A 26982-nucleotide genomic window follows, 5' to 3' on the forward strand; every position below is an offset into this window, starting at 1 on the left:
ACAGGTGCATGCGGTCAGGTTCTTGGGCGCAAGTTATAAAACCAGGAGAAGGCAGAAGTTGGGGGGGAGGCAGGACCATGACGCCTGTTCCCAATCATGATCTTTTTAATTATTGTCACAAACATTGTTAATGTTTACCTGTAAACAGCAGGGAGATAAACAAGATTACAAGCCTAGCGGTTATGCTGGAGGAGTCTATGGGGAGCGCGCCAGTGTCCACTCTACCCTAATTTGGCATGTATGGAGCTGAAGCCCCCAGCTGGCTGCCTTTTCTGGGGCAGGGGGCTTTTAAGAGCCAGCTGGGGTTGAGGCACATGGAGATCATCAACCTAGGAGCAGGTTGTACATTCCACAGAGGAGAAGCGACAGAGCAGGGCCCTCACAGGTCCTCATCACCAATGCCCTCGAAGGCGTAGTTGCCATGGAAATCGTTGGCCCCAATGTCGGCAGAAGAGCTGGAATGGGTGATGGCTCGCAGGCTGACAGAGCCCAGTTTGTTCTGGGGGGGGCAAGAGGGGGGGTTAGTGAAACGCCTTGTCACCTCTCAAGGCTCCCTTCCTGCTTGACAGAGGGGGTGGCAGACTTACCGAGACCTTTGCCATGGCTTCCCGGCTGGCATCTGGAGAATCCTGGCAGGACAGGGAGACAGGTTAGGGGGGCTCAGGCCACCTGGGCAGCCCCATTATTTGCCCATGGGATTTGTGGGGGGCAGGAGGCAGACTCCGCTTACCAAGAGAGGAGACTTTGCTGTTTGCTGGCTGTTGGGGCGCTGCTGTGTGGCGCCATTGGCCCGCCTGCGGAACACCTGCGAAGAAGAAAAGGGCTCTGCGGATCTGGGAAGGCTGACTTCCCACATCCCTTGAGGCTGGGCATGGCGGGTCTTACCTTGCGAATGCTGCCCCCCAGACTTCTTCACCATCAGTTCATCCACCATGGACTGCAGGCAGATGCTCAGCATGATGGCCTGGTAGGTGGAAGGGAGAGAGGCTATGAGGTTCTCCCCACAATCTGATCTGGAAACTCCACCACTGTCACCAAAGAAATTGCGAGTCCAAACTTGAATGTTTCCTCTGAAATGTGTGATGTGATCCTTTCAAGCAGAAGTGCTCTGTTGGGGCTGCCCTGGGTTTGTTGCAACACGAGGCCTCCAAAAAATTCTGACTCAAAGATGGGTCTGTACAAGGCAGGGGCAGGTGTGCCCTGGCCCTTCACCTACCTGCGGGCTGGTGATGGTGACCCATTGCAAGCGATCCTTGCTCATCAAGTACTCAAAGGCCAGTTCCAGCTTGACCTCTGGCTTGCCTCCAGCAGGGGGTCCTTGCGCCGACGTCCCATTGTGCACAGGGACCTGGTTGGGAATGGGGTTGGAGATGGAGCACTGGTAAGGCCAGTGTGGAAGCCCCCTCCTTCCTAACCCAATGCCTGGGGGATGAACACGGAAGCCCTTCAGTTTATGCCTGTGCCAACTCACTGAGGAGGTGACCCGCCAACAGCGCATCCGTGTCACTTTGAAACTCCCCTCCTTGATCTGGTCATTGGGCAGCTTGACCTGGAAGTTGAGCTCGCTGTTCCCAGCCCCAACAATCACGTGGCAGCCCTTCTCAGGGAAGTCTGTGATACAGGGATCGAACTTCAGGTAGCCGTAGTACTTGAGGGTCTGCGCCAAGCGGATGAACTGTAAAGAGTGGGAGAGTATTGAGACGGGCCCCAAATAGGCTGCACACAGCCCAAGGGCCCCTTAACTTGCTCCCCTTCCTCTCCCTCTCACACACACACTCACCTCCTTCTTGGAGACTTTCTCCTGGAGGGACCTCAGCTGCCGGTGCTGCTCCTTGCTGGCCAGAATCCAGCCCCGCTCGATGTCTGCCACCGTCTATGGGGGAGCAGAGTTGTGTTGGGACCTAGGGGACACTACAGCCCCCCCTCAACATCCCCTTGCCCTGTTACGCCAGGGTCCTCTCGTCCCCTCACCTGGGCATACAGCAAATTGAGCCCTACACGCTGCTCCATCACGTCGTCATCGTAGGCCGAGTCCCAGTAGCTGGTAAGAGATGCCCAGAGAAAGGCTGGCAATTAGTGAGGCCTCCTTAGGGCATGATCTGGCTGAGGCCCCCTCCCTGTACCCCCCTCACCTCTTGCGCAGAAGGATCTTGTACTCGGGGTTGCGAAGGCTGGTGACTGACACATAAGGCAACTCAAACTCTTGCAGCTTCCGGACGACTGGAGGAAAAAGCAGCTCAGGGGAAGCCTGGGGACTGGCTCCCCCCACCCCACGGCATGCAGACCCCTCCCCACGGCACCCGTTGCCTGGTTCCCTGCCTCCCAGCGCTTGGGGGTTTCCTCTACATTCCAGCAGAAGTTTGGTGACTCACAGGAAAAGGCCCCATCCGTTGCCTCTCGCACCAGGAAGAGGTGGAAGTAGCCTATCAGGTCCTCTGGCAGGTCCAGCTTGGTGGCCACGGCCTGCGAACACGATAGGAGAGGGAGGGAGGCTCACCCCTGCGCCTCTTCCTCCTCCCTGAGCCAGTAAAATGGCCGGGGGAAGAGACACCCCCCCCCCCCCCCCCGCATAAACTGACCTCCAGGACATCCTCGGTCTGGTCAGAGGTGAGAATGTTGACCTTCACTTTCTGCCCGTTGGAGAGGATCACCTCCAGCCAGACCTCTTCTGTTGGGATCTGCTGGGTCTCCTGTGGGGGGGGGGGCACAGCGCCGGACCTGGCGTCAGACCCACGCCTGGAGGCCCACGCACTCACGCTCTTTCTCCCCCGGACACAACTCACCTGCTGGGCTTTGCGCAGGAAGCTGTTGAAGATCTCGCTGGATCCCAGGAGGGGGTCCTGGCGCACTGCGAGGGAGGGTCAAGAGAAGGCCGCCATCAGGCTGCTCCCCAGCGGCCTCCCTCCCTCCCGCTGCCCGCAAAGTAAAGGCCCGCTGATCTGACCCCCGGAGGCCTCACCCGCCTGCATGTACTTCTCCAGCTGCTCCCTCCGCTGCTCCACTTCCGCGGCAGTGAGGGCAAAGATCTTCTTCGGGGGGAACGGGGGGACCGCGCTGGCCCCAAACTCCTTCCTCAGCTGCGGAGAGGAAGGCCGTCAGGGAGAGCGCGGGACCCAGGGGCAAAGCACGCAGCCCTGCCCTTCCCTTGCCGCTGCCTCCTCACCTGTTCGTGGAGCCCCAGCAGCTGGCTGTAGCGCACCTGGCAGTGGAGGACCCCGTTGACGTGGATGCTGTAGGCCTGGAAGCGGGCAGAGGGTCAGCAGGAGGCCCTCCCGTCCCTCGGAGGGACCCCTCGCCCCGCCAGGGCCCAAGCCCAAGCTCAGCGCCGGGGCCTCCGGGCAGGACCCTCCCTCCCTCCCTTCCACGCACCACGTAGGCGCCAGAGGAGGAACCGCCGCCGCCGCCGCCGCCGCTCCCTCCGTCCCCGGCGCGGGTCTCGGTCTCCGGGATGGAGAAGTGCATGATGATACCCTCCGCCGCCGCTTCCGCTCCCGTCCCTCTCCTCCTCGGCTACCTACGAGCCACACCGGAAGCTGCCACCCGGGGCGCCGCCGCCATCTTGCGAGAGGGGGCGGGGCTGAGGGCGGGCGGAAACACTGCAGGATGGCCCCGCCCCTCTGTGAGACAGACCAAGAGGCGCCAATGGAGGAGGAGGAGGGCGGGGCCAGGGATCGGCGGGGGAGGGGCCACCAGCCGAGACATTCGGTCCCTTAAAGGGCCATCCCAGGAAGGGCGGAGCCAAGGAAGCCCCGCCCCGCCGGAAGGGGCGGCGCTTTCGGACCCGAGTGAAGACTTAGGCATGGCGGAACAGGGAAGCGGCGGCGGCGGCGGCGCTGTCATGGGGGCGGTGAGGCGGACAGGGCTCCGGGGAAGGGAGCGCGGGCGGCGGAGCGTTGTCTCGGGCTCCGTGAGGGACGCGGCTTCTCCTTCTTTCTCCTCAGGTCCCTCCGCCGCCTCCGGGGCCCTCGTCGGCGGAGGAGAAGCTGCAGCTGCGGAGGGAAAAGCGGCAGCAGAGGCGAAAGCAGCGCCGCGGAGGAGCCGCCAAGGAGGGCGCCCAGGAGCCGGAGGAGAAAGAGGAGGAAGGCCTGGCCCCGCAGACCGGGCCCCCGCCTGAGCCGCCCGCCGTTCTCTCGGCCGTTCCGGCGGAGAAGGCCCCCGGGAAGAGCAAGGCGGAGCTGCGGGCGGAGCGCCGGGCCAAGCAGGAGGCGGAGCGGGCGCGGAAGGCGGCGGCGGTGGCAGTGGCGAGGAAGGCCGAGGCCCCACAGGCCCCGGGACCGGGACCCCCCGCCCAGCCCAGCGAGGGAGCCCCGGGCCAGGGCCCAGCGGTGAAGCGGGTCCCGGAGCACGTCCAGGCGGACGACCCTGCGGCCCGCAGGAGGCTGGCCAAGAAGCTGGAGCGCCAGCAGGTCCGAGGGGGGCGGGCTCGGGCGCAAGGAAGGGCCCCTTCCCCTGCTGCGGGGCTCTCTGGGGGCCCTTTCAGGTCTCCCGTCCGGAGCCCCTGGCAAAGGGACGCAGGGGAGGGTCCTGCTGCGGCCATCTGCTCCAGCCTGGGTCCCTCCCTCCCTCCCTCCCTCCAGGTGCCTTTGAGGCCGGACTACGGTGCCAAAGTCAGCCTCTTCTCCCACCTCCATCAGTACAGCCGCAGGGAGCTCCTCACGCAGCAGATGAGGTGGGTGCCCTTTGGGCCGCAGAGGGCCTCTGGGGAAGGGACACATCCTGCCATGGCACGCCAGACGGGGCTGCGGGGCGGTCAGCCTGTTGCGCTGTCCCTCTCTGTTTCAGGCTGAGTCAGCTACCTAGCTTCACGCTGGTCACCGAGTTGGAAGAGTCCACAAGGCCCTGATCCAGTCCAACCCCACCCTGCCATGCAGGAACTCTCAATCAAAGCAACCCCATTGACAGATGGCCATCCAGCCTCTGCTTAAAGACAGCCTGCAAGGAAGGAGACTCCACTCAAATCTCCAAAGGAGTATATTCCACTGGCAAACAGCTCTTAACTATGTTGAGGTGGAATCTCTTTTCCTGAGCCTGTATCCATTGCTCCATCATGTCCTATTTTCTGGAGCAGCAGAAAACAAGCTTGTTCCCTCCTCAACATGACATCCCTTCAAATATTTAAACAAGGCTATCCTATCACCCCTTAACTATCTCCACACTAAATATATCTAGCTCCCTAAGTCATTCCTCATAAAGCTTTATGGTTTCCGGGCCCTTCACCATTTTGGTTACCCTCCTTTGGACACATTCCGGCTTCTCAACATCCTTTTTGGATGTTTAAATGAGTCATGTCCTAATTAGCCAATTCTAGTAGCCCCATGATTACAAGACGCATGATCAAAAGGAACTTTTGCTGAATGTGGCAAGTTCCAGGCGTCTGGTTTGCATGACTTTGTAACTCAGGTGTGCACAGTTGTGCGGCCTCGAGGTGCTGCTCTCCTTAGTGTTGTTGCTGCTGTTGTAGAGGCTAGAAACTTCTACCTGTGTTCAGTTGTTCTTCCCTGCCACTCCCCTCCGGCACCCTTTCTGTTCTCCAGCCCAGCTGGCTTCCCTGGCCCTCCCTCCCTCCGTCCCGCGTGGAGCTGAGTGGCGGTGCCTTTTAAGAAGGATATAGGCAAGTTGGAGCAAGTTGCAAGAAAGGCACAAAGGCAATAAGAGGGATGGAGACCAAATCACAGGAGGAAAGATTGATGGACCTAGATATGTTCAGCCTGGGGAAGAAAAGACATGACTCCCTTAAAGTCCTCAAGGGCTGATACAGAGAGAGGAAGGCAGGCCTGTTCTCTGCTGCGAATGATTTTAAGTTATGGGAGAGAAAATTTCAGCCAGATGCTAGAAGAAACTTCTTGATTGTAAGAGCTGTTTGGCAATAGAACCAAGCTGCTTGGAGAGGGCTTGGGCTGTCCGTCTCTGGAGGCCTCCCAAAAGAGGCTGGGCAGCTGGAGATCCTCTGCTGAGCAGAGGCTCGGATTTGATGCACCTTCCAACTTTACGAGTCTATGAATAACAATTATTTTTGTTTAGATTATCATTGATTTTAATCTGAAAGTGTTTTAAATTGTTTATATTCTGTGCTGCCTTGAGATCCTCCGATCAAAGTTGGGATCAAAAAGTGTTAATATCTGAGTAAAACGATTGGTCCTTCCTCTTTACCTACTGGGTTCCCCTCTCCCAGTCATTTAGCAGATATAAGTGAGTTCAAATCGCCAAGTAACCCCAAGGTGCAGAGCACACAGGTGGGGATGTGCCTCGTGACATATGTTTTCTCTCCCCTGCCAGCATCCCTGCCTCTACCATCCACCCTGCGGTGGTGCGCCTCGGCCTCCAGTATTCCCAGGGCATTGTCAATGGGTCCAATGCCCGTTGCATCGCTCTCCTGAGAGTCTTCAAACAGGTACCTGCTGGGCAGGTGGAGGGGGGTGCCAGTTGTCTGCTTTGCCAGGCCACTCCAGGCAAGAAAATGGCAAATCAGGCCCAGTGTGGCACAAGGCATCAGTTTCCTGACTGGTGGGGGGAAGGGGTGCAGCCCACATGCTTCATGTTTATGCTCCCATGCTCTCCAGTGTTTCAAAATTAGCATTGTTGTTTTCTGCTGAAATCAAGCAACACGTTGTGTTGGTAAATGGGGAATGAAAGTGCTCTTTGTTTGTGTCAGCGTACAAATAAGTCCTTTATTCACAGATTAATGTGTTATTTAATGTCAGTTTAATTCTGTCTAAGGCAGGTTTCTGTGTTTCTATGTCTGATTTCAAAAGCTAAGCAGGGTCAGGCCTCCATAGTCCTCAGAAGGCAGCCCCTGGGAGATAATAATTGGGGATCGCCAGGAGGGTTATAGATCTGGATGGATTCCTGATGGCTCTTGGGGGAATTCCCTTTCACCATGGCAGGCGGTCCTGATGAAGTCCTTGCTGATCTCTGGAGTGGAAAAATGGCCAGGGCAGTGGAGAGGGTTGCCTCTGAGTGACCTTCCTGCGGAGTGGAGCCAAGGGACCCCACCCACCCACCCACCCACCCCGCATACTCAGGAGCTGGAGATGGTGGAACAAACAGAAAGGAGTTCAGAACATTGATAGCAAAAAAACATGGGGCAGATCCCACTGGACATGGGCTGCAGTTCATTGGAAGGTTGCTCTGTGACAGCAAAGAAATCATACTTCTCTGCCACCACTGTGTCTCAGTGGAACTTTCTTGAATGGCTAAGGGTCTTCTGTGCATTGCCCCACAAGAACAGAGAGCAGACCAATTTGCAGGATGCTTTGCAGGCCAAGCTGACTGGATCTACACTGAGTCGGATGTTGTAGTTCATGCAGTTCCAGTGATGTAATCTTGCTCTTACGTGTCCTGGATACCTTGCACTTTGAGCAGCCAATGCATGTGGGCAGGGTCCTTAGAGAGGTGAGAGCTGCCACATGTGCGCCACACGGTTCAAGCAGCCAGAGTGGATAATGAGAGCAGCAAATGACTCCCTGAGGCAAGGCAGAGTTCCATCTTGCCTAAAAGATGCTGTGGTGAGGCCCCTATTGAAGAAACTCTAACAACAGTGCTGGTTATTCTCTGGGCAGTCTCCAGTGATCCTTTTTGGGCAAGGTTCTAGAGCCTGCATCAGCCTCCCAGCTCCAGGGGCTCCAGGATGAAACAGACTACCTAGACCTCTTTCAGTCTGGCTTTAGACCTGGTTATGGAGTGGAGATGGCTTTGGTTGCCATGGTGGGTAACTTCACTGGACACTGGATAGGTGCAGTGTGCTCCTCTGAGTTCCACTGGACTCTTCAGGGGTTAATCCCAGAACTCTTTGGGGGTCACCCCATGGAAGTGGCAGCCCAGGGAGGCTCAGGAAAGAGGGAGGATGTCTGTGTGCAGGCAAGGCAGTTCTGGGGAAAGTGGGATACAAATAAATACAATAGAGCTGAGTGAACAGAATATGGGGTGGGGATCTGGCTTTTATGTGGGACCTGGGGATATTCAAGAAGGGAGCGTTGCTTGATGTCTGTGTGCCCCCCCCCCACCAAGAGAGGGGCTGCTCTGAGCTTTCCAGACAAGCCCCTCCTCTCTCCCCCTGTCCTGCCATTCCTTTGGATTGATCCAGCCGCTGTGGGCAGGAGGGGGCTTAAAGTCTGCCTCTTGCCAACATAGCTTCTTCTTTGTCCCATTCCCCCTCCTCCCCAGGTGATTGAGGACTACACCACTCCCCCCAAAGAGGAGATCTCCCGGGATTTGGTGAACAAGCTGAAGCCCTACATCAGGTGACTGGAAATTGGGACCCCACGAACATGTCTGCAGTGGGAGGAAGTTGGGAGGGAGGAGGGACCCTGCTGCCACTTGGGTACGCTGCTCTGAGCATACCTCACCCCTCTGCACAGCTTCCTGAACCAGTGTCGGCCCCTTTCCGCTAGCATGGGCAATGCTATCAAGTTCCTCAAGAAGGAGATCACAGCCCTGCCAGCAGCCATACGGGAAGAGGAGGTGAGCCGGGGGGGGGGAACCTCTTGGTGCGGGGTGAGCAGTCCTCCCTCTGGGCTGTGGCCTCACCCAGCAAGTCCCTGCCACCCTTGGGGCCTGGGGTGTGAGTGGCCAGTGAAGCTTTCCTGGTGGCCCCAGGATTGGGATGACCTGAGTCCATCCTTCCCTCCCTCCCCACGGCGGCAGGCCAAGGGGCTTCTGCAGGAGGCCCTCTTGAAGTACGAGCGAGAGAAGATCTTCCTGGCAGCCCAGGCTGTCAGCAAGTCAGCCTTTGAGAAGATCCACAATGGGGACGTCATTCTGGTCTATGGCTGGTAGGCAGTAGTGGGTACCAGGAGGGCAGGAGAGTGGGGGCATCAGTGAAAAGGAAGAGCCCCTGCAGCCCCAGTATGGGAGGACAAGCATGGAGGAAGAGGTGAGAACAAAGGGGTGGATGGCTAATTGAGGCTCAAGGCTGAGAGGCTCCTCCGTTCTTTGTCTTCCAAACAGCTCTTCCCTGGTCAACCGGACGCTGTGCTATGCCCATGCTGAGGGCAAGGCCTTCCGGGTGGTGGTGGTGGACAGCCGGCCACGCCTGGAGGGCCGGGAAACGCTGCGCCGTCTGGTCCGGCAAGGAGTCCAGTGCAGCTACGTCCTCATCAACGCCATCTCCTATGTCTTGCCTGAGGTGAGTGGGTAGGCGACGGGGCAGGCAGTGTGGCAGGTGGCCATGCCAGCCACTCTTTGGACTGCCCTTCCCCTGTGGGTCTCTCTTGGGAGAGGGGGGTTGTCAGTACTCACAGCACCACCTTCCTCCCCCCCCCCATGCAGGTTTCAAAGGTGCTGTTGGGGGCCCATGCGCTGCTGGCCAACGGCTCTGTGATGTCACGCATGGGCACCTCCCAGATTGCACTACTCTCCAAGGCCCACAACGTGCCGGTCCTAGTCTGTTGTGAGACCTACAAGTTCTGTGAGCGCGTCCAAACCGACTCCTTTGTTTCCAATGAACTTGGTATGTTGGGCGGGAAAGGAGGGTTGGGGGGTTGTGATGGGCTATCCGTCCCTCATGGTCATGGAAGCACACCAGTGAAGTGCAAGACTTGCTCTCAGGGCTCTTGTCCCACTTTCTTCTCCCAAGACCAGGGAAGGAGGGAGGGGGAGAGAGCACATGTTTATTCCACAACATCCGTTTGGGGCAAGCAAGGCAGAGGGAGCCTTTTTTGAGGCTGAGCAGAGATGCCAGCTCAGCTTCTGAACTGCCCACTCCCTGGCCAGCATGTGAACAAAGGTAAGAAGTGGGGCAGAGATATGGTTTGAGATGCTGCTGCACAGTTGGCTGCCCAGGTAAGGGGTGGGCTGGGTTGGGACTTCTTTCTGTCGAATTTGTTTAGGGGTTGTCCTGGGGCTGGCAAAAACTCCATAGTAAAGCAGATGGGCTGTTGTTGCAGAAAACAAGGCAGCCTTGATACGTCCGGTGGGTGAAAGGGGCTGGCTGGGCTGTGCCAATGGTAGCCAGCCTCTGGTTGGCAGAGTAGGCAGGTGGCAGCTTGGCACCAGAAAACCACAGAACTGGGGCAGAGGGAAGCTGCAGTGCTTCACATCCTGCAATGCAGGGGAGGGGGCTGGTGCTGGCCTGCCCACCCCTCTCCCTGACCCATATCCCCACAGATGACCCCGATGACCTGATTGGGACGAATCACGGGAGGAGCCCACTGGCCGGCTGGCAGGAGAATAAGGCCCTGCGCCTCCTCAACCTGGTCTACGATGTCACCCCCCTGGAACTGGTGGATCTGGTGATCACGGACTTGGGGATGATCCCCTGCACCTCCGTCCCTGTTGTGCTGCGGGTCAAGAATGTGGAGCAATAAGGAGGAGGAGTTGGAGAGGAAAGGAATAAACCTGCGCCTTGCTTAACTCTGCCCATGTGTCCTTGTGTACGCATGCACAGCCCAAACGCTGGCTCTAACCAAGAGGGTCAGAGAGCATTTAGACTGACCCCTCCCATGCAGGAATCCACAGCTGCACCCCCCCCCCCGAGATGGCCTTGACCCAGCCTCTCTCCAGTTATCTCCATGCCCTTCCGTGGCTAAACAGCAGCCATGACCAGGAGGCCCCTGCAGCGCCTTCCAGCTTCTGAAGCAGCTGCCTCCATTCCTTCCTCTGTGTGAAGCCCTGGTTCTGGTGGGGGCTGCTCCTGGGGGCAGAGGGGGCCGGGGGGGGGCGTCCGGCTGAGCCCCTTGGCTCTGAGCTGGTGGCCTTCCAGGGAAGCACAGTCCTGGGTCCCAAGGCTGGCAGCCTCCCAAGCACTTGGGCACGGAGGGCAGTAACGATAATGCTGGCATTTCCCTCCCTCAGGCTTACACTCTCGAAAGGACTGAGGCCAAAGGAGAAGGGGATGGCTCTGGGGAAGGTCCAGCGGAGCTAGACTCGGAGGCCTGTCGGGGCTGCCTTGCCCCTCTCTCCCCGAGATGGTGGCTGGAGGGAGGCCGTGCCTTTGCCAACCGGCCTGGGCTGCTCTGGCCCTTGCCTTGGGGAGGGAGGCCACAGGCCCAAGGCCGGCTCTTCCCTGGCAGGGAGCCCTGTCTCCCGAACTGCCTTGGGCCTGAGCGCTGGCATAGCATGGCATCGTGGCACGATGGAGGCGGCAGGGGCCGAGAGCCATGGCAGAGAGCAGGCCACTGCTGCCCTCCAGCGCCGCCTCGCCCCAACTGCGCAGGACCGGAAGCCAGGCGCCGACCCCGAGGCGCCTCTTCCGCCCGGCCAGGGATTCCCGTCGCGCTTCCGGAAGTGACGACAGAACCGGCGACCCTCCATCGGGCGCCATCTTGTCTGTCCAGGGAAGGGAGGCCGGTGCGGTTCCGGGGCAGGCAGCGTCCCTCGGGGCCCCGCCCGAAAGAGACCGCGAGCGACCCGTCGTTCTCCCGGGGCAGAGCTGCGCGCGATGGGGCCGGAGGCGCCCTCCTGAGCCGGAGCCTCCATGGACCCCGCCACCGGCGGCAGCAGCAGCAGCAGCAGCAGCGCCATGGGCAGAGAGGCCGCCCCGAGGCTTGGCCGCCAGGCGCCGGGGAGCCCCAGGAGCGTCGCCGGGGGCCTCGGGACTTTGCCGGCTTCGCCCGGAAGGAGCTCCGGCGAGGCGGAGGCGGGAAGCGGCGAAGGGCGGCAGCGGAGGGGCCCCGAGCAAGAAGCGGGAGAGAGGCTGCTCCCTTCGGAACCGAAGAGCAGAGCGGAGGAGGAGGAAGAGCCAGGCACGTCCTTCTCCGGAGGCAGAGCCCACTCGGGTGGCTCAGGGCGAGGAACTGCATCCTGGGAACTGTAGTTTGTTCTGACAGAGAAGGCTCTAAAGGTCTGGCAAGGCTACAGTTCCCAGGATGCCCCAGCGCTGAGGGCAACAAACTCCAGCTCCCAGAGTGCCATAGCCTTGAGCCAGACAACAAGTTAAAGCGGGTCAAACCAGGTTATTTCCCCAGTGTGGATGCATCCCTGGAAGAGGCTCCCTTGGCAGTCAGATGCCCCTCTTTCTCCTCCTCCTCCTCCTCCTCTGGGTCTTTGACCACGGAGCACCCCTTTTCCCTCCCTTCCCTTCCCAAGTGGATGCTCAAGCCTTTGGCCCCAGAACCAGGGAAGCGGCGTTTGTGGCCGGGAGAAGCCCAGGGAGGCAGGTGGCAGCAGCGGCAGGGCAGGGTTCCCTTTCCGTTTTGCCCTTTGCATCGTGCCATGTCAGAACCCCAGCCTTTGCCCTAAGGCCTTCTTCCCTCGACTCGTGTGTCGGGCCGATTTGTAAGCAAGCGGATGCGGTCCTTGTGCGAAAACGCTATGAGTGGGATCCTGGAGTTGGGAGAGACCTTGAGGCCAGAAGGGGAAGCGATAGCCTCTGGGATGATCAAAGCTGGAGGGAAGGAGCCTCTAGGGAGAGCTGCCATCCTAAGAAAGACCTGTTGTTTTTAACCGTGATTTACTCCGCTCTTTGTTCTTCAGCAGATCAGCTCTGTAGTCCTGCAGCCGAAGTTCTGGCCCACCCTGAAGAAGTCTTGGCAACCGTCCCATCCCAGCCAAAGCGTCCCCGCGGGAGAAAGCCCCGGAAGAAAGGTCCCGGCCGCCCCAGGGGCCCCCATCCCAAGGAGCCAAAGGCGCTTGGCGAGAGCCCTGGGCCTTCCGTGAACGGACCCTCCCTTCCCGTCAAGGTGCCAAAGAAGCGCGGGCGCAAATCCAAGGCAGAGCTGCTCCTGATGAAGCTGGCACAAGGGCTGGACACCCAGCCGCCTGAGCCCCTTCCTCCAGAGAAGGGCCTAGCTGCTGAAGAGGACTGCCTCGAGACCACCCCTGGGGGACGCCCAAAAAGGAGGGCGGCTAAAGTGTAAGTGGGGAGTCAGAGGAGCTGACAGCCGCAGCCCAGGAGGGTCAGGCGGGGAAAGGCCACAGCACACTGCAGGGGAGGGGATGCTACCCGAAGCCCACCACCTCCTTTCCCTACTGGGATGGCCTCAGTGTCTTTACAAGGGCGCCTATTGTTGTGCCGCATTATTGGTTCACTTTGTAACGCAGTTGCCAATATCGAATTGTAGTGCAGTAGTGTAGGTGTTTCTTTCTGTTGCCCTGAAGGTGCTTGGGTGCTTCCTAACCATCTCTCCCATCTGCCACTACCCATGCTGCTTTTCCAGGGCCCTCCTGTATCTGCAGGAACTGGCAGAGGAGTTGACCACCATGTGCCAGGCCCCACCAAGCAGTGAGACCTCCAAGGACACACCCAGACACACTGAGGAACCCATTAAGAAGCGTCGAGGCCGGAAGCCGCGGGAGCAGAAAACGGAGACTGAGGAGGATGAGGACTTTGTCCCCTCAGAAGAGGTGCTCTTGGAGGAGGAAGAGGAGGAGGAGGAAGATGATGATGATGAAGATGAAAGTGACCTGCTGTTGAGCGAGGTCTCTGAGTCTGAGCTGGAGTCTGGCTTAAACAGAAGACCAGCGGTAACTCAGGCCTGCCGTGCCTTTACTCTTTTCTGGGGGGCTGGATGAATGGCAGTGCCTCCAAAGGAAGAGCAGAGTAGCATTTCCCTGGGAGTTGGTTGGCTGAGATGCTTCGAGGCTGAAGGAGGGGGGCAGGGAAGCAGGTTCCATGGGCCTTAACCCCTTCTTTTTCCCCAGAGGTCAAAGACCCACTGCCGAGGATTTGCTTCCAATGGACTGCATAATTCGGTCATGGCCCCTGTGTGGAAGTCCCTCTCAGTAACACACAGCTTGTGAGTAGCTGGCTTTGGGGGCCTATAGGATGGGGGCAGGGAGCTGAGGGATAGGTGTGGGGTTGGGACCACAGAGCTGAGGGATGCAGGGGAGCAAGGACTCTGTGAATGGCAGGAGTGCCAAGCAGGAGGGGTCCCAAGGGGGGCACCTTTCCCATTGTGGGTTCACAGGCCTTCAGAGCTTTGAGGCTTTCAAATGGAATTGGCCTGGAGCGATGGACAGAGGTGGCCCAATCAAACTTCTGATTGAATTGGCTGGAGATTGTGATGATGATGTGAGTGCATTTTTGAATGAGTAGTAGAGTCAATGTGGGATGTGGTGACATGGGCCTGTTACAGACTGCCAAAATAAAGCTGCTTCGGGTCTCTTTGGAGGTATGCTGTTTAAATGATGCATGCATCCTAAGAATCCGGAAGCTGCACCAAAGCTGCCCTCCAGGGCTTAGGAACGGAGTGTGGCTTTGGTGCGACCTCCGGACTCTTAGGACCCATGCATCATTTAAATAGCACACCTCCAAAGAGACCCGAAGCAGCTTTATTTTGGCAGTCTGTAACAGGCCTTAGTGATTAAGATACTGACTCTGATGATTGTAAGATCAACAAGTCGGCAGTTTGAGGCCCAAGTGCTGCGTGATGGAGTTCGCTGCTGTCACTTGTCCCAGCTTCTGTCAACCCAGCAGGTCAAAAGCATGTAAAAATGTAAACAGATAAATAGGTACCACTTTGGTGGGAAGGTAACTGTGCAGTTGTGCTGGCCATATGATCATTGGAATTGTCCTTGACAATGCTGGTATCACAGCATTGGTGACACCACCACAATTCAAGAAGGATGTTGACACATTGGAGCGTTTCCAGAGGAGGGCGACCAGAATGGTGCAGGGTCTGGAAACCATACAGCCCCTGAGGAGAGACTTAGGGAGATGGGGATGTTCAGCCTGGAGACGAGACGGTTAAGAGGCAATATGATGGCCCTGTTTAAGTATTGGAAGGGATGTCACATTGGGAATGGAGCAAGCTTGTTTTCTGTTGCTCCAGAGAATAGGACACAATGGAGCAATGGATGCAAGGTATAGGAAAAGAGATTCCAGCTCAACATTAGGAGGAACTTCCTGACAGTAAGGGCTGTTTGAATGTGGAAGACATTCCCTCAATGGAGAGTGATGGAGTCTCCTTCCTTGGAGGTCTTTAAACAGAGACTGGATGGCCATCTGTCAATGGGTATCCTTTGATGGAGGTTCCTGAATGGCAGAAGAAGGGGGTTGGACTGGATGTCCCTTGGGGTCTCTTCCCACTCTGTGATTCTGTTCTGTGATTCTACAATTAGACAATCTTATCAAAGGGGAGACCTTTACCTTTGGAGTAAATGGAAATGGACTCTTGATGCCTGCTGAGGTTGGGTTCCAGGAGCCCCTATGAATAACAAAATCCACGGATGCTCAAGTTCTGTTAAATGCAGTGGCGTTGTACAGTGGTGTTTCTTGTGTGAAATGACAAAATCAAGGTTAGCCTTTTGGAATTTAGTCTTTTCAAGCTGTGGATGGTTGAATCCATGGATAAAGAATCCGTGGACATGAGGGCTGGCTATATTTTTAAAGACGTGCTATTTCCCAACTTTTCCAAAGATAACGTCAAAGGTAGAACAATAGGGTTTTTATTGTTTCTAAGATTAAGATCACAATAATGGAATGTCATTGTTGTCACTACAGTGTTTATGACACTTATCTAATTTAGATCAGAGCCACCATAGCTGTTATAGTGGGATACATGAAATTAAATGCATCCCCTCCCGGCCACATAAGGCTGAACTACCTTGGATCCCACCTTGGGAGAAAAGTGGTGTATACATTCAGTAGATAAAATAGGAGAGGCTTTTGCTTGCCTGCAAAAGGAATTGCTGCCACCTCAGAGGAGAAGGAGGTTGGGGATTTCTGGGGGAATTCAGAAACAGGTGGTGTCAGTGTTGGGTGGATGGGGGCCTTTCCTAAGGCAGCGGGCAGCTGGCAGAGTTGCCCTCTCGCAGAGCCTGTTTGTGGCAAGATAAGCTACCCAAGTGGCATTTGGCGGTCGAAAGCAGCTGCTGGTTGCTGGGCTGGAGCTGTTCTAGAATCGAAGGCTAGCGAATAGCGTCCCCTGAGTGCTCAGAGCCAGTCCCTGGAGGCCCAATGCCCACAGCCCTTGGATGCAGGGTGGGCAAGCGGGAGGGTGATATTCCATCCATGCTCGGGTCATTTTTAGAGAGAGCCGGAATGTGTGCAGAAGAGCTACATGTGTAAAGAATGCTAGTTGTGCCATCTCTCAAGGAATGTAAAAAAAAAAAAAAGATGGGGGGCTTAACGGTGAAAAACATCCAGGATGATGGCAGTCTGTGGAGGCAAGGCAAGGTGTGGAGACATGTCCCCCCCATGTGCTGAGGGGTTGGGGCCATTTTACCTTTGATGGGCTGGGGCTGCAGCCCTCTGGGAGGCTCCGGGTCCTGCTCCCCTGTGACAGTGTGGGTGTGTTTGCTTGTTCCCCAGGCGTGAGCAGTTCCATTCTCCCTGGGAATTTGCAGAGTGGGTCCCCTCTGCCCAGAAGTGGTCCTGCCTCTCGGAGAGGTGAGTGTCTGGGGCAGCCTCAGGTGGGCGAGGGAAGGCCAGAGGAGCACCTGGAGGCTGGATGGGAAGGTGCAGGCGAAGCAGGAGCACGCATGCTGCAGCAGACTGAGACCCCAGGACAATCCTGGCAGTGCCTGGAATCCCCCCAGGACCCAGCATGCAAGGAGGGCCAGCGGGGGGGGGGGGGGCAGCTTCTCCTGACCAGGGCTGGAATGAGTTGCACTCTGTTCACCTCCCCTGTCCAAAGCGAAGCGGAACAGTATCTTCCCAGCGAGACCAAGTCCCCGTTCTTCTCCATCAGGCGAGAGGGTCTGCAGGAAGACAGCAGCGTCGTCTACCGGATTAACAGGTGTGTTGTGGGCGGGGGTGAGGGTCCCTTTGGATTTGCTTCCTGGTTTGGGGCTGAAAGGCCAAAAAGCAGGTCCCAGGGATTGTAGGTCATAGTGGAAGCTGTCACTGTTTGCAGGAGAGCCTTCTGGGCCAAGCGGGATGAAGACCCTAAGCCATTCACTTGCCTCTCTCCCTTCCCAGGGAGTACAACTGGGGGAGCCTCATCTTTGCCTTCTTTGGCTCCAGTTGAAGGTGTGTGCCGTGATCCAGGCTATGTGGTCTTCCTTTGTACACAGACCCATACACAAATGGCAGTTGTTAAGGGGGGAGATGCTTGCATGTGCACCAGGCACACCTCCTGAGGGGAAGAACACTCACATGTGAGTGGCCGCCCTGGCATATCAGGGAGGCAGGATTGGCACATAGGGCATCCTTCCTGGTGTTCCAACAGCAAGGCGCTCTTTTCTGCAGGAGCGTTTTGGTATGAGGGGCCAGACTGGACCCTCCCTATTTGTAAGCACAAGAAAAGGGAAGCCCCCAGAATTGCCTGAGATGTAGCAGATGAGGGATGGACAGAGAACCCTTGGCAGGACCCATGAAGGAGGGGAATGACTGTAGATTTGTGGCTAAATCAGTAGAGCCCATGACAACCATGGGATTGTTGTTGTGTACCTTAAAGTCATTTCCTCCTGGGATGAGCCTGTCTTGGCAGGTTTGTTTCGGAGGTGAGGTTTGCCATTGCTTGCTTTTTGGGCTGAGAGGAGCGTGGCTTGCCCAAGGTTACCTGGGAGCGGCAATTCAAGGCCTGAGGAGATTTGAACTCTGGTTTCCAAAGTCCTAGTGCAGCACAGACCACTACACCAGCTTTGCTTTCTCACCTTTGTGGCACTTGGTTGTTAAAGGGAGACAGCCACATGTTTGTATGTTCACCAGAGCCCTTTTGTTTCCAGGAAGGGTTAGGGTTAGGGTTAGGAACTGGAAGAACAAGAACAGGCTGGGAATGTCTTTTGGTTTTGATTTGTTGTCCTATTAAATGTTTATATGTTGCTTTACACAATCTCAGGGCATCAACCAGCAAAGTATGTTCAATAAGGATCCCCCCTTTGAGCCTTTGGAGCAGGATGGCTACACAGCAGCTAGTTCTTTCCCTGACATTTCTTGAGTTCATGTTATGTGTTTCTGTGAGGTTTAAGGGGACAGTGAGGTGTAGCATGGGAGAGTCAGGTTCTCCTTGGGTCTGGGTAGTCTTGCAGCAAAATCCTCCCTGGAGTATTGGGAGGAAAGTGATTTCATTGGATTGATGCTATGGCTGCCGTTTTCTGAATCCAACGGGCCTGCAGCCGCTGAGCAAGCCATGCCTTTGCCTCCACCGCCACCTGCTCTCCAAGGCCGAAGACAGAACTTTTGCCTGCAGGAAGAGGTGAGAGTCATGAGGAGAAAAAAGACACCTCTTCCTTTGCCTGGCCCCATAGGTTCAATGCCTTGCAGCCCCACAAGGAGCGCCTGGACATGACTTTCTTTGTTGGGGGGCCTGTCTGGGCCATGGAATGGTGCCCCACCCCAGAAGGCTCTCTGGCTTCCCAATATGTGGCCATCTACTGCAATCCTGGCATGGATGACCAGCACAGCTTGTCTGAGACCCACGTCGGGCCCGCACTGCTTCAGCTCTGGGAGCTTGGACCTCTTCGGCAAGATGCAGGGTGAGTTCGGGGGGGAAGCCACCAATAGCCCAGCTCCTGACAGTCCTCCCCCTCTCCACACATGCCCCCCAAGAGGACCTGGGCTCTCTTCCTCAAGTCCCTGTGCCAGGCCAGGGCACCCTTTTGCATCCTTTTCTGTCCCCTGCCTAGGTCAGCCACCAAGCCTGGACTGGCATTCGCTATCGCCACCGACCACGGCTGCATTTGGGACATGAAGTTCTGCCCCAGCGGTGCCTGGGAGCCTCCCTCTGTCTGCCGCAAGGTAAGAAGAACTCAAGCCTTCTTCATTGGAAAGTTTTGGGTGGAGGTCCATTGGGAGCTGGAGGCTCTTGTGCTCTGCAGTCTGCTGGGGATGGAGCCCTTGTGGCTTTGGTCCCTGTGGCTTTGGCCATGGAGGAGGGGAGAAGGTCTGGGTGAGGCTGATCCTGGCTCTCCTCCACTCCTCTGCAGGCCCCCCAGATGAGCCGCCTGGGCCTGCTGGCTGTGGCCTTCTCAGATGGCCAAGTGCTGATCTACAGCCTTCCTCATGTGGAGGCCCTGCAAGCCCACCAGAGATCCCAGGTAACAGGTAGGAAGAGCTGCTTAGAGGTCCGCAGGGTGGCCAGGACCCCAGGAATGGCCCAAGGGGTAAAGGGGCATTACAAGGCCCTTTTTTTGCTGCCACTGCCCCCTGGTTTGACCTTCCCTCTGGGAGCCAGCAGGAAAGGGTCTGCTACCCAAATGAGGCGAGGAAGTAAAGACCCCTGCAGTGGGGCTGCCAAGTGAGGTTGCTGCAAGAGGGGTGTCAACCTGGAAGCCGCAGGCAGGTGGTTGGTGATGCAGAAGAGTGGCCTGTGCCAGCCAGAATGCCCTTGCTCCTTGTTTCTGCCTCTCTTGCTGGCTTCAGGCATGTTGTCTGCGTCCCACCCAGAGAGGCAGCTAAGCTTTGGAGGGCCAGGTGGGTTCCAGGGCTTCCCTTGAATCATAGAATCATAGAGTTGGAAGAGACCACTAGGGCCATCCAGTCCAACCCCATTCTGCCATGCAGGAAATCCAAATCAAAGCATCCCCATTGACAGATGGCCATCCAGCCTCTGTTTAAAGACCTCCAAGGAAGGAGACTCTATCACCCTCCGAGGAAGGAGTGTGTTCTACTGTCAAACAGCCCTTACTGTCAGGAAGTTCCTCCTAATGTTGAGATTCAGCACTGCCTGGGAAGAAGACTGGGTCCCTCTTTTCCATGATTCCCCCCCAAACCTGCTCTGTTTCTAGCCATGGTCTTGCTGCATTGGAGGTGGAGCTTTCTGGTTAAGCTGCCATCACCTTCCCCCCCCCCCCCCCCCTAATATGAGGGGGCTCTCCCCTTGACAAAAAGGGCATCTTTCCCCCCCCCCCCCACCTCTTGCTGATGCGTTGGAGCAGCCTGTGTACTCAGCCAGCCTTATCAGTTAATGAGCCTTGTAATTGTATCTGTCTGTAGGAATGATGGATGAATAGCAGGAGGGTGATGATAACAGTCCTGGCATTGGTGGGCGTTCAGCCTTGGCCTCCCTGCCTGGAGTGATAATGGAGAATCTCTCCCCAAGGAATTGGGGGAGGGGGAGAGAGAGGAGGGGGATTTCTTGAGGGGAGGTGCCTACTCTCTCATGCACCAGGGGCTCTGCCAGCCCCACAAGCAGCCAGTGGCAAGGGATCATCAGATCTGCAGTCCACCAGCACATGTGGCACCCAAGAGGGCCCTGCTGGACCTGCGCACCCAGCATATTTCCCCCCCCCCCCCCCGTCCCATGGAAGTCCCACCAGACCCCAGCCCCATGCAACTGTCCAGAGAGTATTTTTGGGGGACATGGTGTCTCTGAAGAGAGAATCTGGGCTTTTCTTTCTCTGCTAACATTTCTGCTCCGCTTTAAAAACCATCTCATTACCATCTCTTCTGGGCCAGCTGGGGAATAGTCTGTGGGGTTGCCACCATGAGGGTGTTGCTGTGGTGCTGACAGGTGGATGGCTTGCTGGGTTTGCTGCACACTCACACAGGGACTCTCCAGATGCCTTTCGACTGGCCTCTGTTGCCTGGGCCTCTTGTGGTCTTGGATTTTCATGGGTCTTTGGTGCTGCCAGCCATGACCACCTTCCCGACCATCCTGTGTGTTGGTTTGGGAATGAGGGCCAGCCCTGTTTGAGGGTTTCTTCCAGGGGTCAGTGCTGGAAAACCACTGCCTGCCTCCTTGGCTCCGCCACTTTCACAAGTGTCACTTTGCTTTTCAAGGCCTGCATCTGGCCATCCCTGAGGTTGGAGAAAGGTGTCACTATGCTAGGGACATCCAGTGCCCCTCTCACCTGGAGCAGGTAATGCAGTGAAGGGTGCTGGACTCAGCAGTGGACTAAATGAGGCCAATAAGCTGGAACTCAGTTCCCCAGATGAGTGGCTCTTAGCTTCAGAAGAAGGATGATTATCCCCTTTGGAAGGGGCACCACTTGAATCTGGTCTTGGCTCAGGGTGCTCCGTGCTCCAGCATTGTCCCTCACTGTCCCAATTCTGTGTTTTGCAACGAGAAAAGGTAGACAGACTACCATAGCCTGTTCTGGGTGCAAGTATCTGTATTCTGGTAATGTTCTAGACTACTGTAATACCTCATATGTGGGGATGCCCTTGGAGATTGTTTGTAAACTGCTTTTCTCTCAGGACTGATCTGGAGTTTTGCCTAAAACACCTTGCTAGCAATACGTTTTGCCTTTATTAAACAGAAATAATGAGTTCAGAGTGCTCATGCTGCCCTCAGAGGCCTGTATCTGCTTCAGCCAAATGGTCCCTGGGGAGCTTTCAGGGTTTAGACATCAGTTTTCAACTCGCTTGTTTGTATTTTGCTCATCTCTCTCCCTTATTTAATTAATAATAATAATAATAATTTGTTTTATTTATATACCGCTATTCCAAAGATCATAGCGGTGAACAGCAAGTAAGCTAATTTGCCCCCAACAGTCTGGGTACTCATTTTAGCTCCCTCCTCGGAAGGATGCAAGCCTGAGTCGAGCTTGGGCCCTTTGGCTGGTCTTGAACTCGCAACCTTGTGGTTTTGAGTGAATGGCTGCAGTACAGGCATTAACCACTGCGCCACCAGGGCTCCCTTCATTTACCTTTTGGCAAAACGAAACTGTCTCAAGTGTTGCCGTTTCCGGTTTTGGTGGGAACTGCTCTAGCTCCAGATGGCTCACCTTTCCTGTTTCTGCCATCTCTTTGTTTCTGTCTAGACCCCCCCCCCCCACGCCCCATTCCTGCTTCTGTGTCAGGGTGTGTTTGCTTTGTCTGGCATGGCGGAAGCAGTCACATGGAGGTAGACAGGTGGATCTCTACTGCTGCCAGCCCTGGACCCTGTCCATTTCTTGAAATAAGAGTCGCTTTAGTCTTAGAACAGACCAAAAAGGCTAGTACAACCCCCTTCTGCCATGCAGGAAGACACAACTGAAGCACTGACAGATGCATGTAAAGAGAACTCTGATGAACAGGACCCTGAAACCCCCAGGCAGGTTCCGGGAGGCTGGGGAAGGGAGGCGTCTGCTCGCTCTTGGCCTGACTGCTTCTGTCTTCCTTCTCCTAGGCGGCGGAGGCCTCTCCCCACAGAATGCCATCTACAAGGTGCGTCTTCTCACCCTGGCCCCAGCACCGCCACTCTAGGACCTAGGGCAGTGATGGTGAACCTTTTAGAGGCCGAGTGCCCAAACTGCAACCCAAAAGCCACTTATTTATTGCAAATTGCCGTGTCCCTCTGGCTTTCTAGTAACAAACTCAGGCAAAATCTGCGCAGAGGTGATGGCACACATGCCTGCAGAGAGGGCTCTGAGTGCCACCTCTGGCACGCGTGCCATAGTTTCGCCATCACTGACCTAGGGCTTTGAGGCACTGGCCCAGCCCAAGGAAAGGAGGAGGTATCCTGGGCTACCTTCCTCCGCAGCCGTTGCCTATCAAGATCAGTCTGCTTTGTCTGGGCCCCTGCATCCTTTGCTGCAGGCATGAGGAAGACTCCTCCCACCCCAAAGCAACAGCTTTGCTCCAGTTCAGGTCTCTGCTACTCAACTGAGGGGCCAGTCTGCCCAGTAGTGCCTCCCTCTGAAACAGGAATGGGCAGAACCTCGAGGCACAAGAGCCAAATCCAGACGCCAGGTCCACTCACCCATCCACCCCCCAAGGCAGAAGGGACAAGATTTTCACAGCTGAGGAGCTGGCTTTACTCTTCCCTCCCCTTCTTGTCCCTTGGAGGAGCATTTGGCCCACCTCCCAAGACAGTTTGTAATGCCACTGCTCTCTTATACCTAAGATGGTGTTTCCCATCACCCTCCATGGGGCCCACTCATGGCCACTTCTCTGTCCTGGCAGGTCCAGTGTGTGGCCTCATTGCAAGTCAGCTCCGTCCAGGCTGGGAGCCCCGCTGAATGTGGGCAATGCTTCAGCTTGGCCTGGATGCCCTCCAGGCCTCATCACCACTTGGCTGCCGGTTTCTATGATGGTAAGTAGAAAGAGAAGAAGGGGGAGGCGTGCCCATGTGTGGTCTGTGGGTCTCCTGGGGTTGGTCTCACGCCTGCCATCCTGCCTGCCCAGGAACCGTGGCCCTTTGGAACCTGTCCAGCACATCCCTACTCCAGCGAGTGCGCCAAACGGACGGCTCCCACAGGCTCTATCCTTTCCGCTGCTTCCTGGCCCATGACCAAGCTGTGCGCAGCATCCAGTGGTGCAAAGCGAACAGGTGAGTGCCAAGGGAAGCAGGCAGTGGGACTGAACACCCCTGGCAGAGGGGGGCTGCTTTCCAGATTTGTTGGCTGCTGCTAGGGCGGGTACTGGTCAAGTGGCCTTGGCAGAAAAAGCCAAGGATGGCTCCCCCCCATAGCCCTTTTCCAGGACATGTAGGGCAATGGGGGATCTGGGATCTGGTGACCATGGAGACTCCTGCCTTGTGGTGTCTTTCTGGGCTCTCTCCATCAGCATCAGCCCCTCGGAACTTTGGCCTTCCAGGGCACACTCCTCCTGGATGAGAAAACAAGAAGCTGCCTTGGGTGGGAGAGCTGGCCCAATGCCTACTAAGTCCCAGGACTGCCAGGGTGGCCCTTTCCCATGATTGTTGTGCCAGGGCCGAAAAGGGGAGGGCTTCCTGCCTGTAGGGTTCTCTTGGCTGCTGGGGAGCTCCAGCCCCTATAGTGGTTCTTCCCTCCCTTCCTTCCAGCAATTTCCTGGTGACTGCTGGGAGCGACCGGAAGATCAAGTTCTGGGACCTGCGACGGATGCATGAGCCCCTCAACAGCTTCAAGCGGTCCTTGAGCACAGAGGTTGCCTGGCTGCTGCCCTACAGTGGAGTCACGGTGGCCCAGGACAACTGCTATGCTCCGTGAGTCTTTCTCGAACCCCTTCTCCCACTCCTGGTGGCCGTGAGGTCCACTGGGCCATCTTGAGAAAGTAGTGTGGGGAAGGTCCCCATGGGGACAGATTCCTCCTCCAAAGCCTCACTTCCAAAAAGCAATGCTCATTAGGTTGAATCAAAAGGAAGCTCGTTAGGAACAACAGAACAACTCCTTCCCCTTCCTGTTGTGAGTCTTGGCTTTGCTTGTTTTGCAAATAATACCAGTCCAGAGCTACTACTGTAGCCTCTGGCTGCCTCCTAGCTGACAAACTGATGGTCATCCTCCCAGTGAAAAGCAGTGGACTTCCCCCCTTCAAAACCAGTTGCTCCCACTCCTGAGAGGACTCTGCTAGGAATGATTTGTCCTCCTTGTCATCCCCCAGGGCCTCTCAATATTGGAAACGGGGTGGGAGGGAGAACAAAGCTGGCTGCCCCATGGTTCCAGCAGGTCAGCTACACCATAGTTTGTGGGTTGTGAGAGTGGCTGCTGCTTTCCTCTGGGCAAATTCTGGCCCTCGGGCCTCTGTTGTCTTGCAGGTATGGCCTATGTGGGATCCACTACCTGGACGCTGGCTACCTTGGCTTCCGGGCCTACTTCGTGGCTCCTCGCAAGGGCACCGTATGGGTAAGTGAAGTGTCCTGCATTCTCCCCTCTCCACAACAGGAGGGAGACTGTGGTAATCCTGATGCAAGAAATGCCCTCTTTCCCTGCTCTCTCTCATAGAGCATCTCTGGGTCCGACTGGCTGAACACGGTGGCTGCTGGCGATGTCATGGGGGAGCTGGTGGCAGCCATGATGCCCGACCTCTCCGTCAACCCCCACAACGTCAAGCGCCCCTCAGAGCGCCGTTTTGTAAGTGCTGCCGCTTCCTGGGTCACAGGCATCAGAGCATCCTCTAGCCTGCAGGTTCCCTTTATGGCCAAATGGAGGAGAAAGCAAGGGCTGACCCTTCCCGGTTGACCCTCCTAAAATCCCGCAACTTGGGAGTACAGGAATTGTACTCCCAAGAGGCCTGGGGAATGTCCTCTGGACAGGGATGTCTGAGCTCAGTCTCAACCAGGTCTGGGCACTAAAGGGAGCAGTTGTCACCAAAGCGGGGCAGGTTTGGAAGTGGAAGGGAGTCAGGAGCTGAGGGGGTCTTGGGTGTTTGGTGAGGTTGAAGACATGTGGAGTGCTCTCTGTCCAGCCTCCTGAGATGAGAAAGAAGACAATGGCAGTACTCCCCACCCCACAGCAAAGGTGTCCATTTCCCTTCACAGCCTTTGGGGCCGGGGGAACTTCTAGGGATTGTGTCCAGGGGGCAGTTTTGAGATAGGTGTTCACCTTACTGTCACCAGAAACCGGAAACAACTTAAAGGCACACACCACCAACAACAAGAAGCATTGGCCTGGGTGGGGGTTTCCTCACAAGGAGGGTGGGGTTGAGGTGGAGATCTTGCTACTTTTGGGACCTGGAGCCCCCAAGGGGTTTGTAGAGAAACTGTTGGCTGGGCTGGTGAATTAAGCCACATGGCTGATTTCCTCAAGCCACCCTCTGAGTGGGAAATATAGTGGTCAGCCCCTGGCTTGTCCCTGCTTCTCAAGAATGCCTGGATTGGGAGGGCCCCCTATTCTACCTCTTTCAAGGCCCCTCTCCTCTCTTCGGCCTTCCCTTTGTCCTCACAGTCCATCTATAAGGCAGACCTCCTGCCCCGAAACCTCATCAGCGAAGAGGGGACAGAATCATCATCGGCAGTGACCCTTGCAGCCAGAGCTGGTGAGATGTCCGCAGTGGAGGGCAGGAGCTACAGCGAGTCAGTGGCTCACAATTACATCCTCTTCCAGGACACAGATCTGGTGAGGGCTTGGGATTGGGGGGAAGTTCCAGGCGAAGGCCTGGCAGGAAGGCTGAGAACAAAGGCTTTCTTGCTGCTGTTTTTTGCGAGGAAGGTAGCATGTTTGGGTGGACAGGGCTGGATGCTAGCCATGGGGGCTGCTGAAGGATGTGGCCCTACCTGGGCCACCTCTTAAGAGTCTGTGGCTCCTTCTGCTTCCTGCCTCCTCCCCCTGGCCTCTCACCATCCATTGGTGTGTTGGCGGCTGATAAGGCTCTTTCTCCCCATGGCCACCCACCTTCAGCTAGCTGCATCCCGGCTGAGTCCTGGCCTGTCCCCATCCTGCCCCACAGGAGGGAGACTTACCCTGCTTTAGCCAAGCCTGGCATCAACCTTCCCTTCCTATCCGACCCAACAGAGGAGCTTCAAGAATTTCTTCCGCCGGAAGACCCGCAAGCACAACCGCCTGGTCCCCGAGCGCAAGGAGGAGGACTTCCTGGGACGACTGCAGCTGGAAGCCATCCACAAGGTGAGCAGGGAAGGCGGGTGGAAAAAGAGAACAGGCAACGTATCCACACCCCACTCACCCATGCTGCTCTCTCCTTGGCTCAGCCTGGCTACCACCCCTCACTCAGGCCGGCCTGTTGGGATGGAGGTCAGGTGAGCTCCTTGGTGATTCCTGGCCCCTTAAACAGCTGCTGGCCCTTTCCTTGGCAGGTGCGCTTCAGCCCCAACCTGGGTTGCCACAGCTGGCTGGCCTCAGGGGGTCAGTCTGGCCTGGTGCGGCTTCACTGCCTCCGCGCTCTGGTTTCCCCGCTGAGCCACAAGCTACAGCTTGAGTGCCAGGCCCAGTTCAGTGCCATGCTTGAGGCAGATGGACAGGGCAGCAGCGGCAGTGGCTCCATGGCAAGCCTGCTGGGGGCACCCATGGCTGTCAGTTGAAGAGCCACCAGGACTGTTCCTTGGAGACTCGGCAGACATCGACGGGGCGTGAGGGCTTCAGCAGAGACATCTGGGTCCATGAGAGGATTATGCCAAAGTCGGGCGGTTGAGCTGTGAGCAGCAAAGAGCCATTGGCTGGTCCAAGGACAGATGTGCTGAAGAGAATGACCAGGAGAGGCTTGGCACAGAATCAGTTCCTCAGCCGCCCAGCAGTGGGCTCTCTGTTTGTGGCACTGTGCGCAAGAGCAGCTCCTCCCACCCACAGGGTAACATGTGCCTCTGCTTCCTGGGCGCCTTTTCTGGCTGTTGCTCCTCACTTGGCCCTGGAGGCTCCAGGTGAGGAAGGAGAGAAAGAAGGGGAGAGGCAAGTGGGGTGCTCATCTCCCTTTGCTGGGCCAGCAAAAGAGGAGTGCTTGGAGCCAGCTCTGGCCACTGGGCTCTGAGCCACAAGCGCCTCCCCCACCCCCCTGTACCCTCCCTTTCGGGGCACAGCCTTGCTCACATTGAGCTTTGTTCTTTTAACTGTTATTAAAGTGTGTGTGTTTTATAAAAATGCTTGCTT

General features: G+C 56.7%; 5 protein-coding genes across 8 annotated transcripts in view; 4 read left to right on the top strand and 1 right to left on the bottom strand.

Moving 5' to 3' along the window:
* The window catches only part of TRIM54 (tripartite motif containing 54), a 192486-nt gene that overhangs the window by 98977 nt on the left and 66527 nt on the right, over nt 1-26982 (top strand). The gene's annotated exons all lie outside the window — the stretch shown is intronic.
* The window catches only part of LOC121919936 (uridine-cytidine kinase-like 1), a 161133-nt gene that overhangs the window by 91006 nt on the left and 43145 nt on the right, over nt 1-26982 (top strand). The window lies entirely within an intron of this gene.
* SNX17 (sorting nexin 17) lies at nt 59-3508 on the bottom strand. The gene is given in 16 exon segments (XM_042447019.1): nt 59-499; nt 588-629; nt 731-805; nt 886-903; nt 905-964; nt 1217-1348; nt 1472-1675; nt 1781-1873; nt 1972-2041; nt 2133-2220; nt 2373-2463; nt 2580-2690; nt 2784-2848; nt 2960-3077; nt 3164-3238; nt 3370-3508. Coding segments are annotated over 16 exon segments (1455 nt in total). The 5' UTR covers nt 3463-3508; the 3' UTR covers nt 59-379.
* EIF2B4 (eukaryotic translation initiation factor 2B subunit delta) lies at nt 3449-10350 on the top strand. Its single transcript, XM_042446948.1, has 10 exons — nt 3449-3847; nt 3942-4406; nt 4578-4669; nt 6277-6391; nt 8164-8240; nt 8358-8460; nt 8644-8771; nt 8947-9124; nt 9268-9448; nt 10105-10350. The coding sequence occupies exons 1-10, from the start codon at nt 3449-3451 to the stop codon at nt 10302-10304; spliced, it is 1938 nt and encodes a 645-aa protein (XP_042302882.1). The 3' UTR covers nt 10305-10350.
* GTF3C2 (general transcription factor IIIC subunit 2) lies at nt 10702-26973 on the top strand. 3 transcript variants are annotated; one of them, XM_042446937.1, is made up of 18 exons: nt 10702-11681; nt 12412-12790; nt 13095-13401; nt 13579-13673; nt 16190-16267; nt 16515-16616; nt 18070-18297; nt 18448-18559; nt 18748-18865; nt 21873-21910; nt 22649-22778; nt 22871-23015; nt 23490-23651; nt 24201-24288; nt 24388-24516; nt 25330-25500; nt 25832-26007; nt 26196-26973. In XM_042446937.1, exons 1-18 carry the CDS (start codon nt 11414-11416, stop codon nt 26296-26298), a joined length of 2829 nt encoding a protein of 942 aa, XP_042302871.1. In that variant the 5' UTR covers nt 10702-11413; the 3' UTR covers nt 26299-26973. The 3 variants fall into 3 exon arrangements, with proteins under 3 accessions (XP_042302871.1, XP_042302853.1, XP_042302863.1); XM_042446919.1 differs by having other exon boundaries at nt 10706-11681; nt 25897-26007; XM_042446929.1 differs by having other exon boundaries at nt 10707-11681; nt 12415-12790; nt 25897-26007.

Source organism: Sceloporus undulatus, chromosome 1 (assembly GCF_019175285.1).
Source record: "Sceloporus undulatus isolate JIND9_A2432 ecotype Alabama chromosome 1, SceUnd_v1.1, whole genome shotgun sequence".
NCBI classification, from domain to species: Eukaryota; Metazoa; Chordata; class Lepidosauria; order Squamata; family Phrynosomatidae; genus Sceloporus; species Sceloporus undulatus.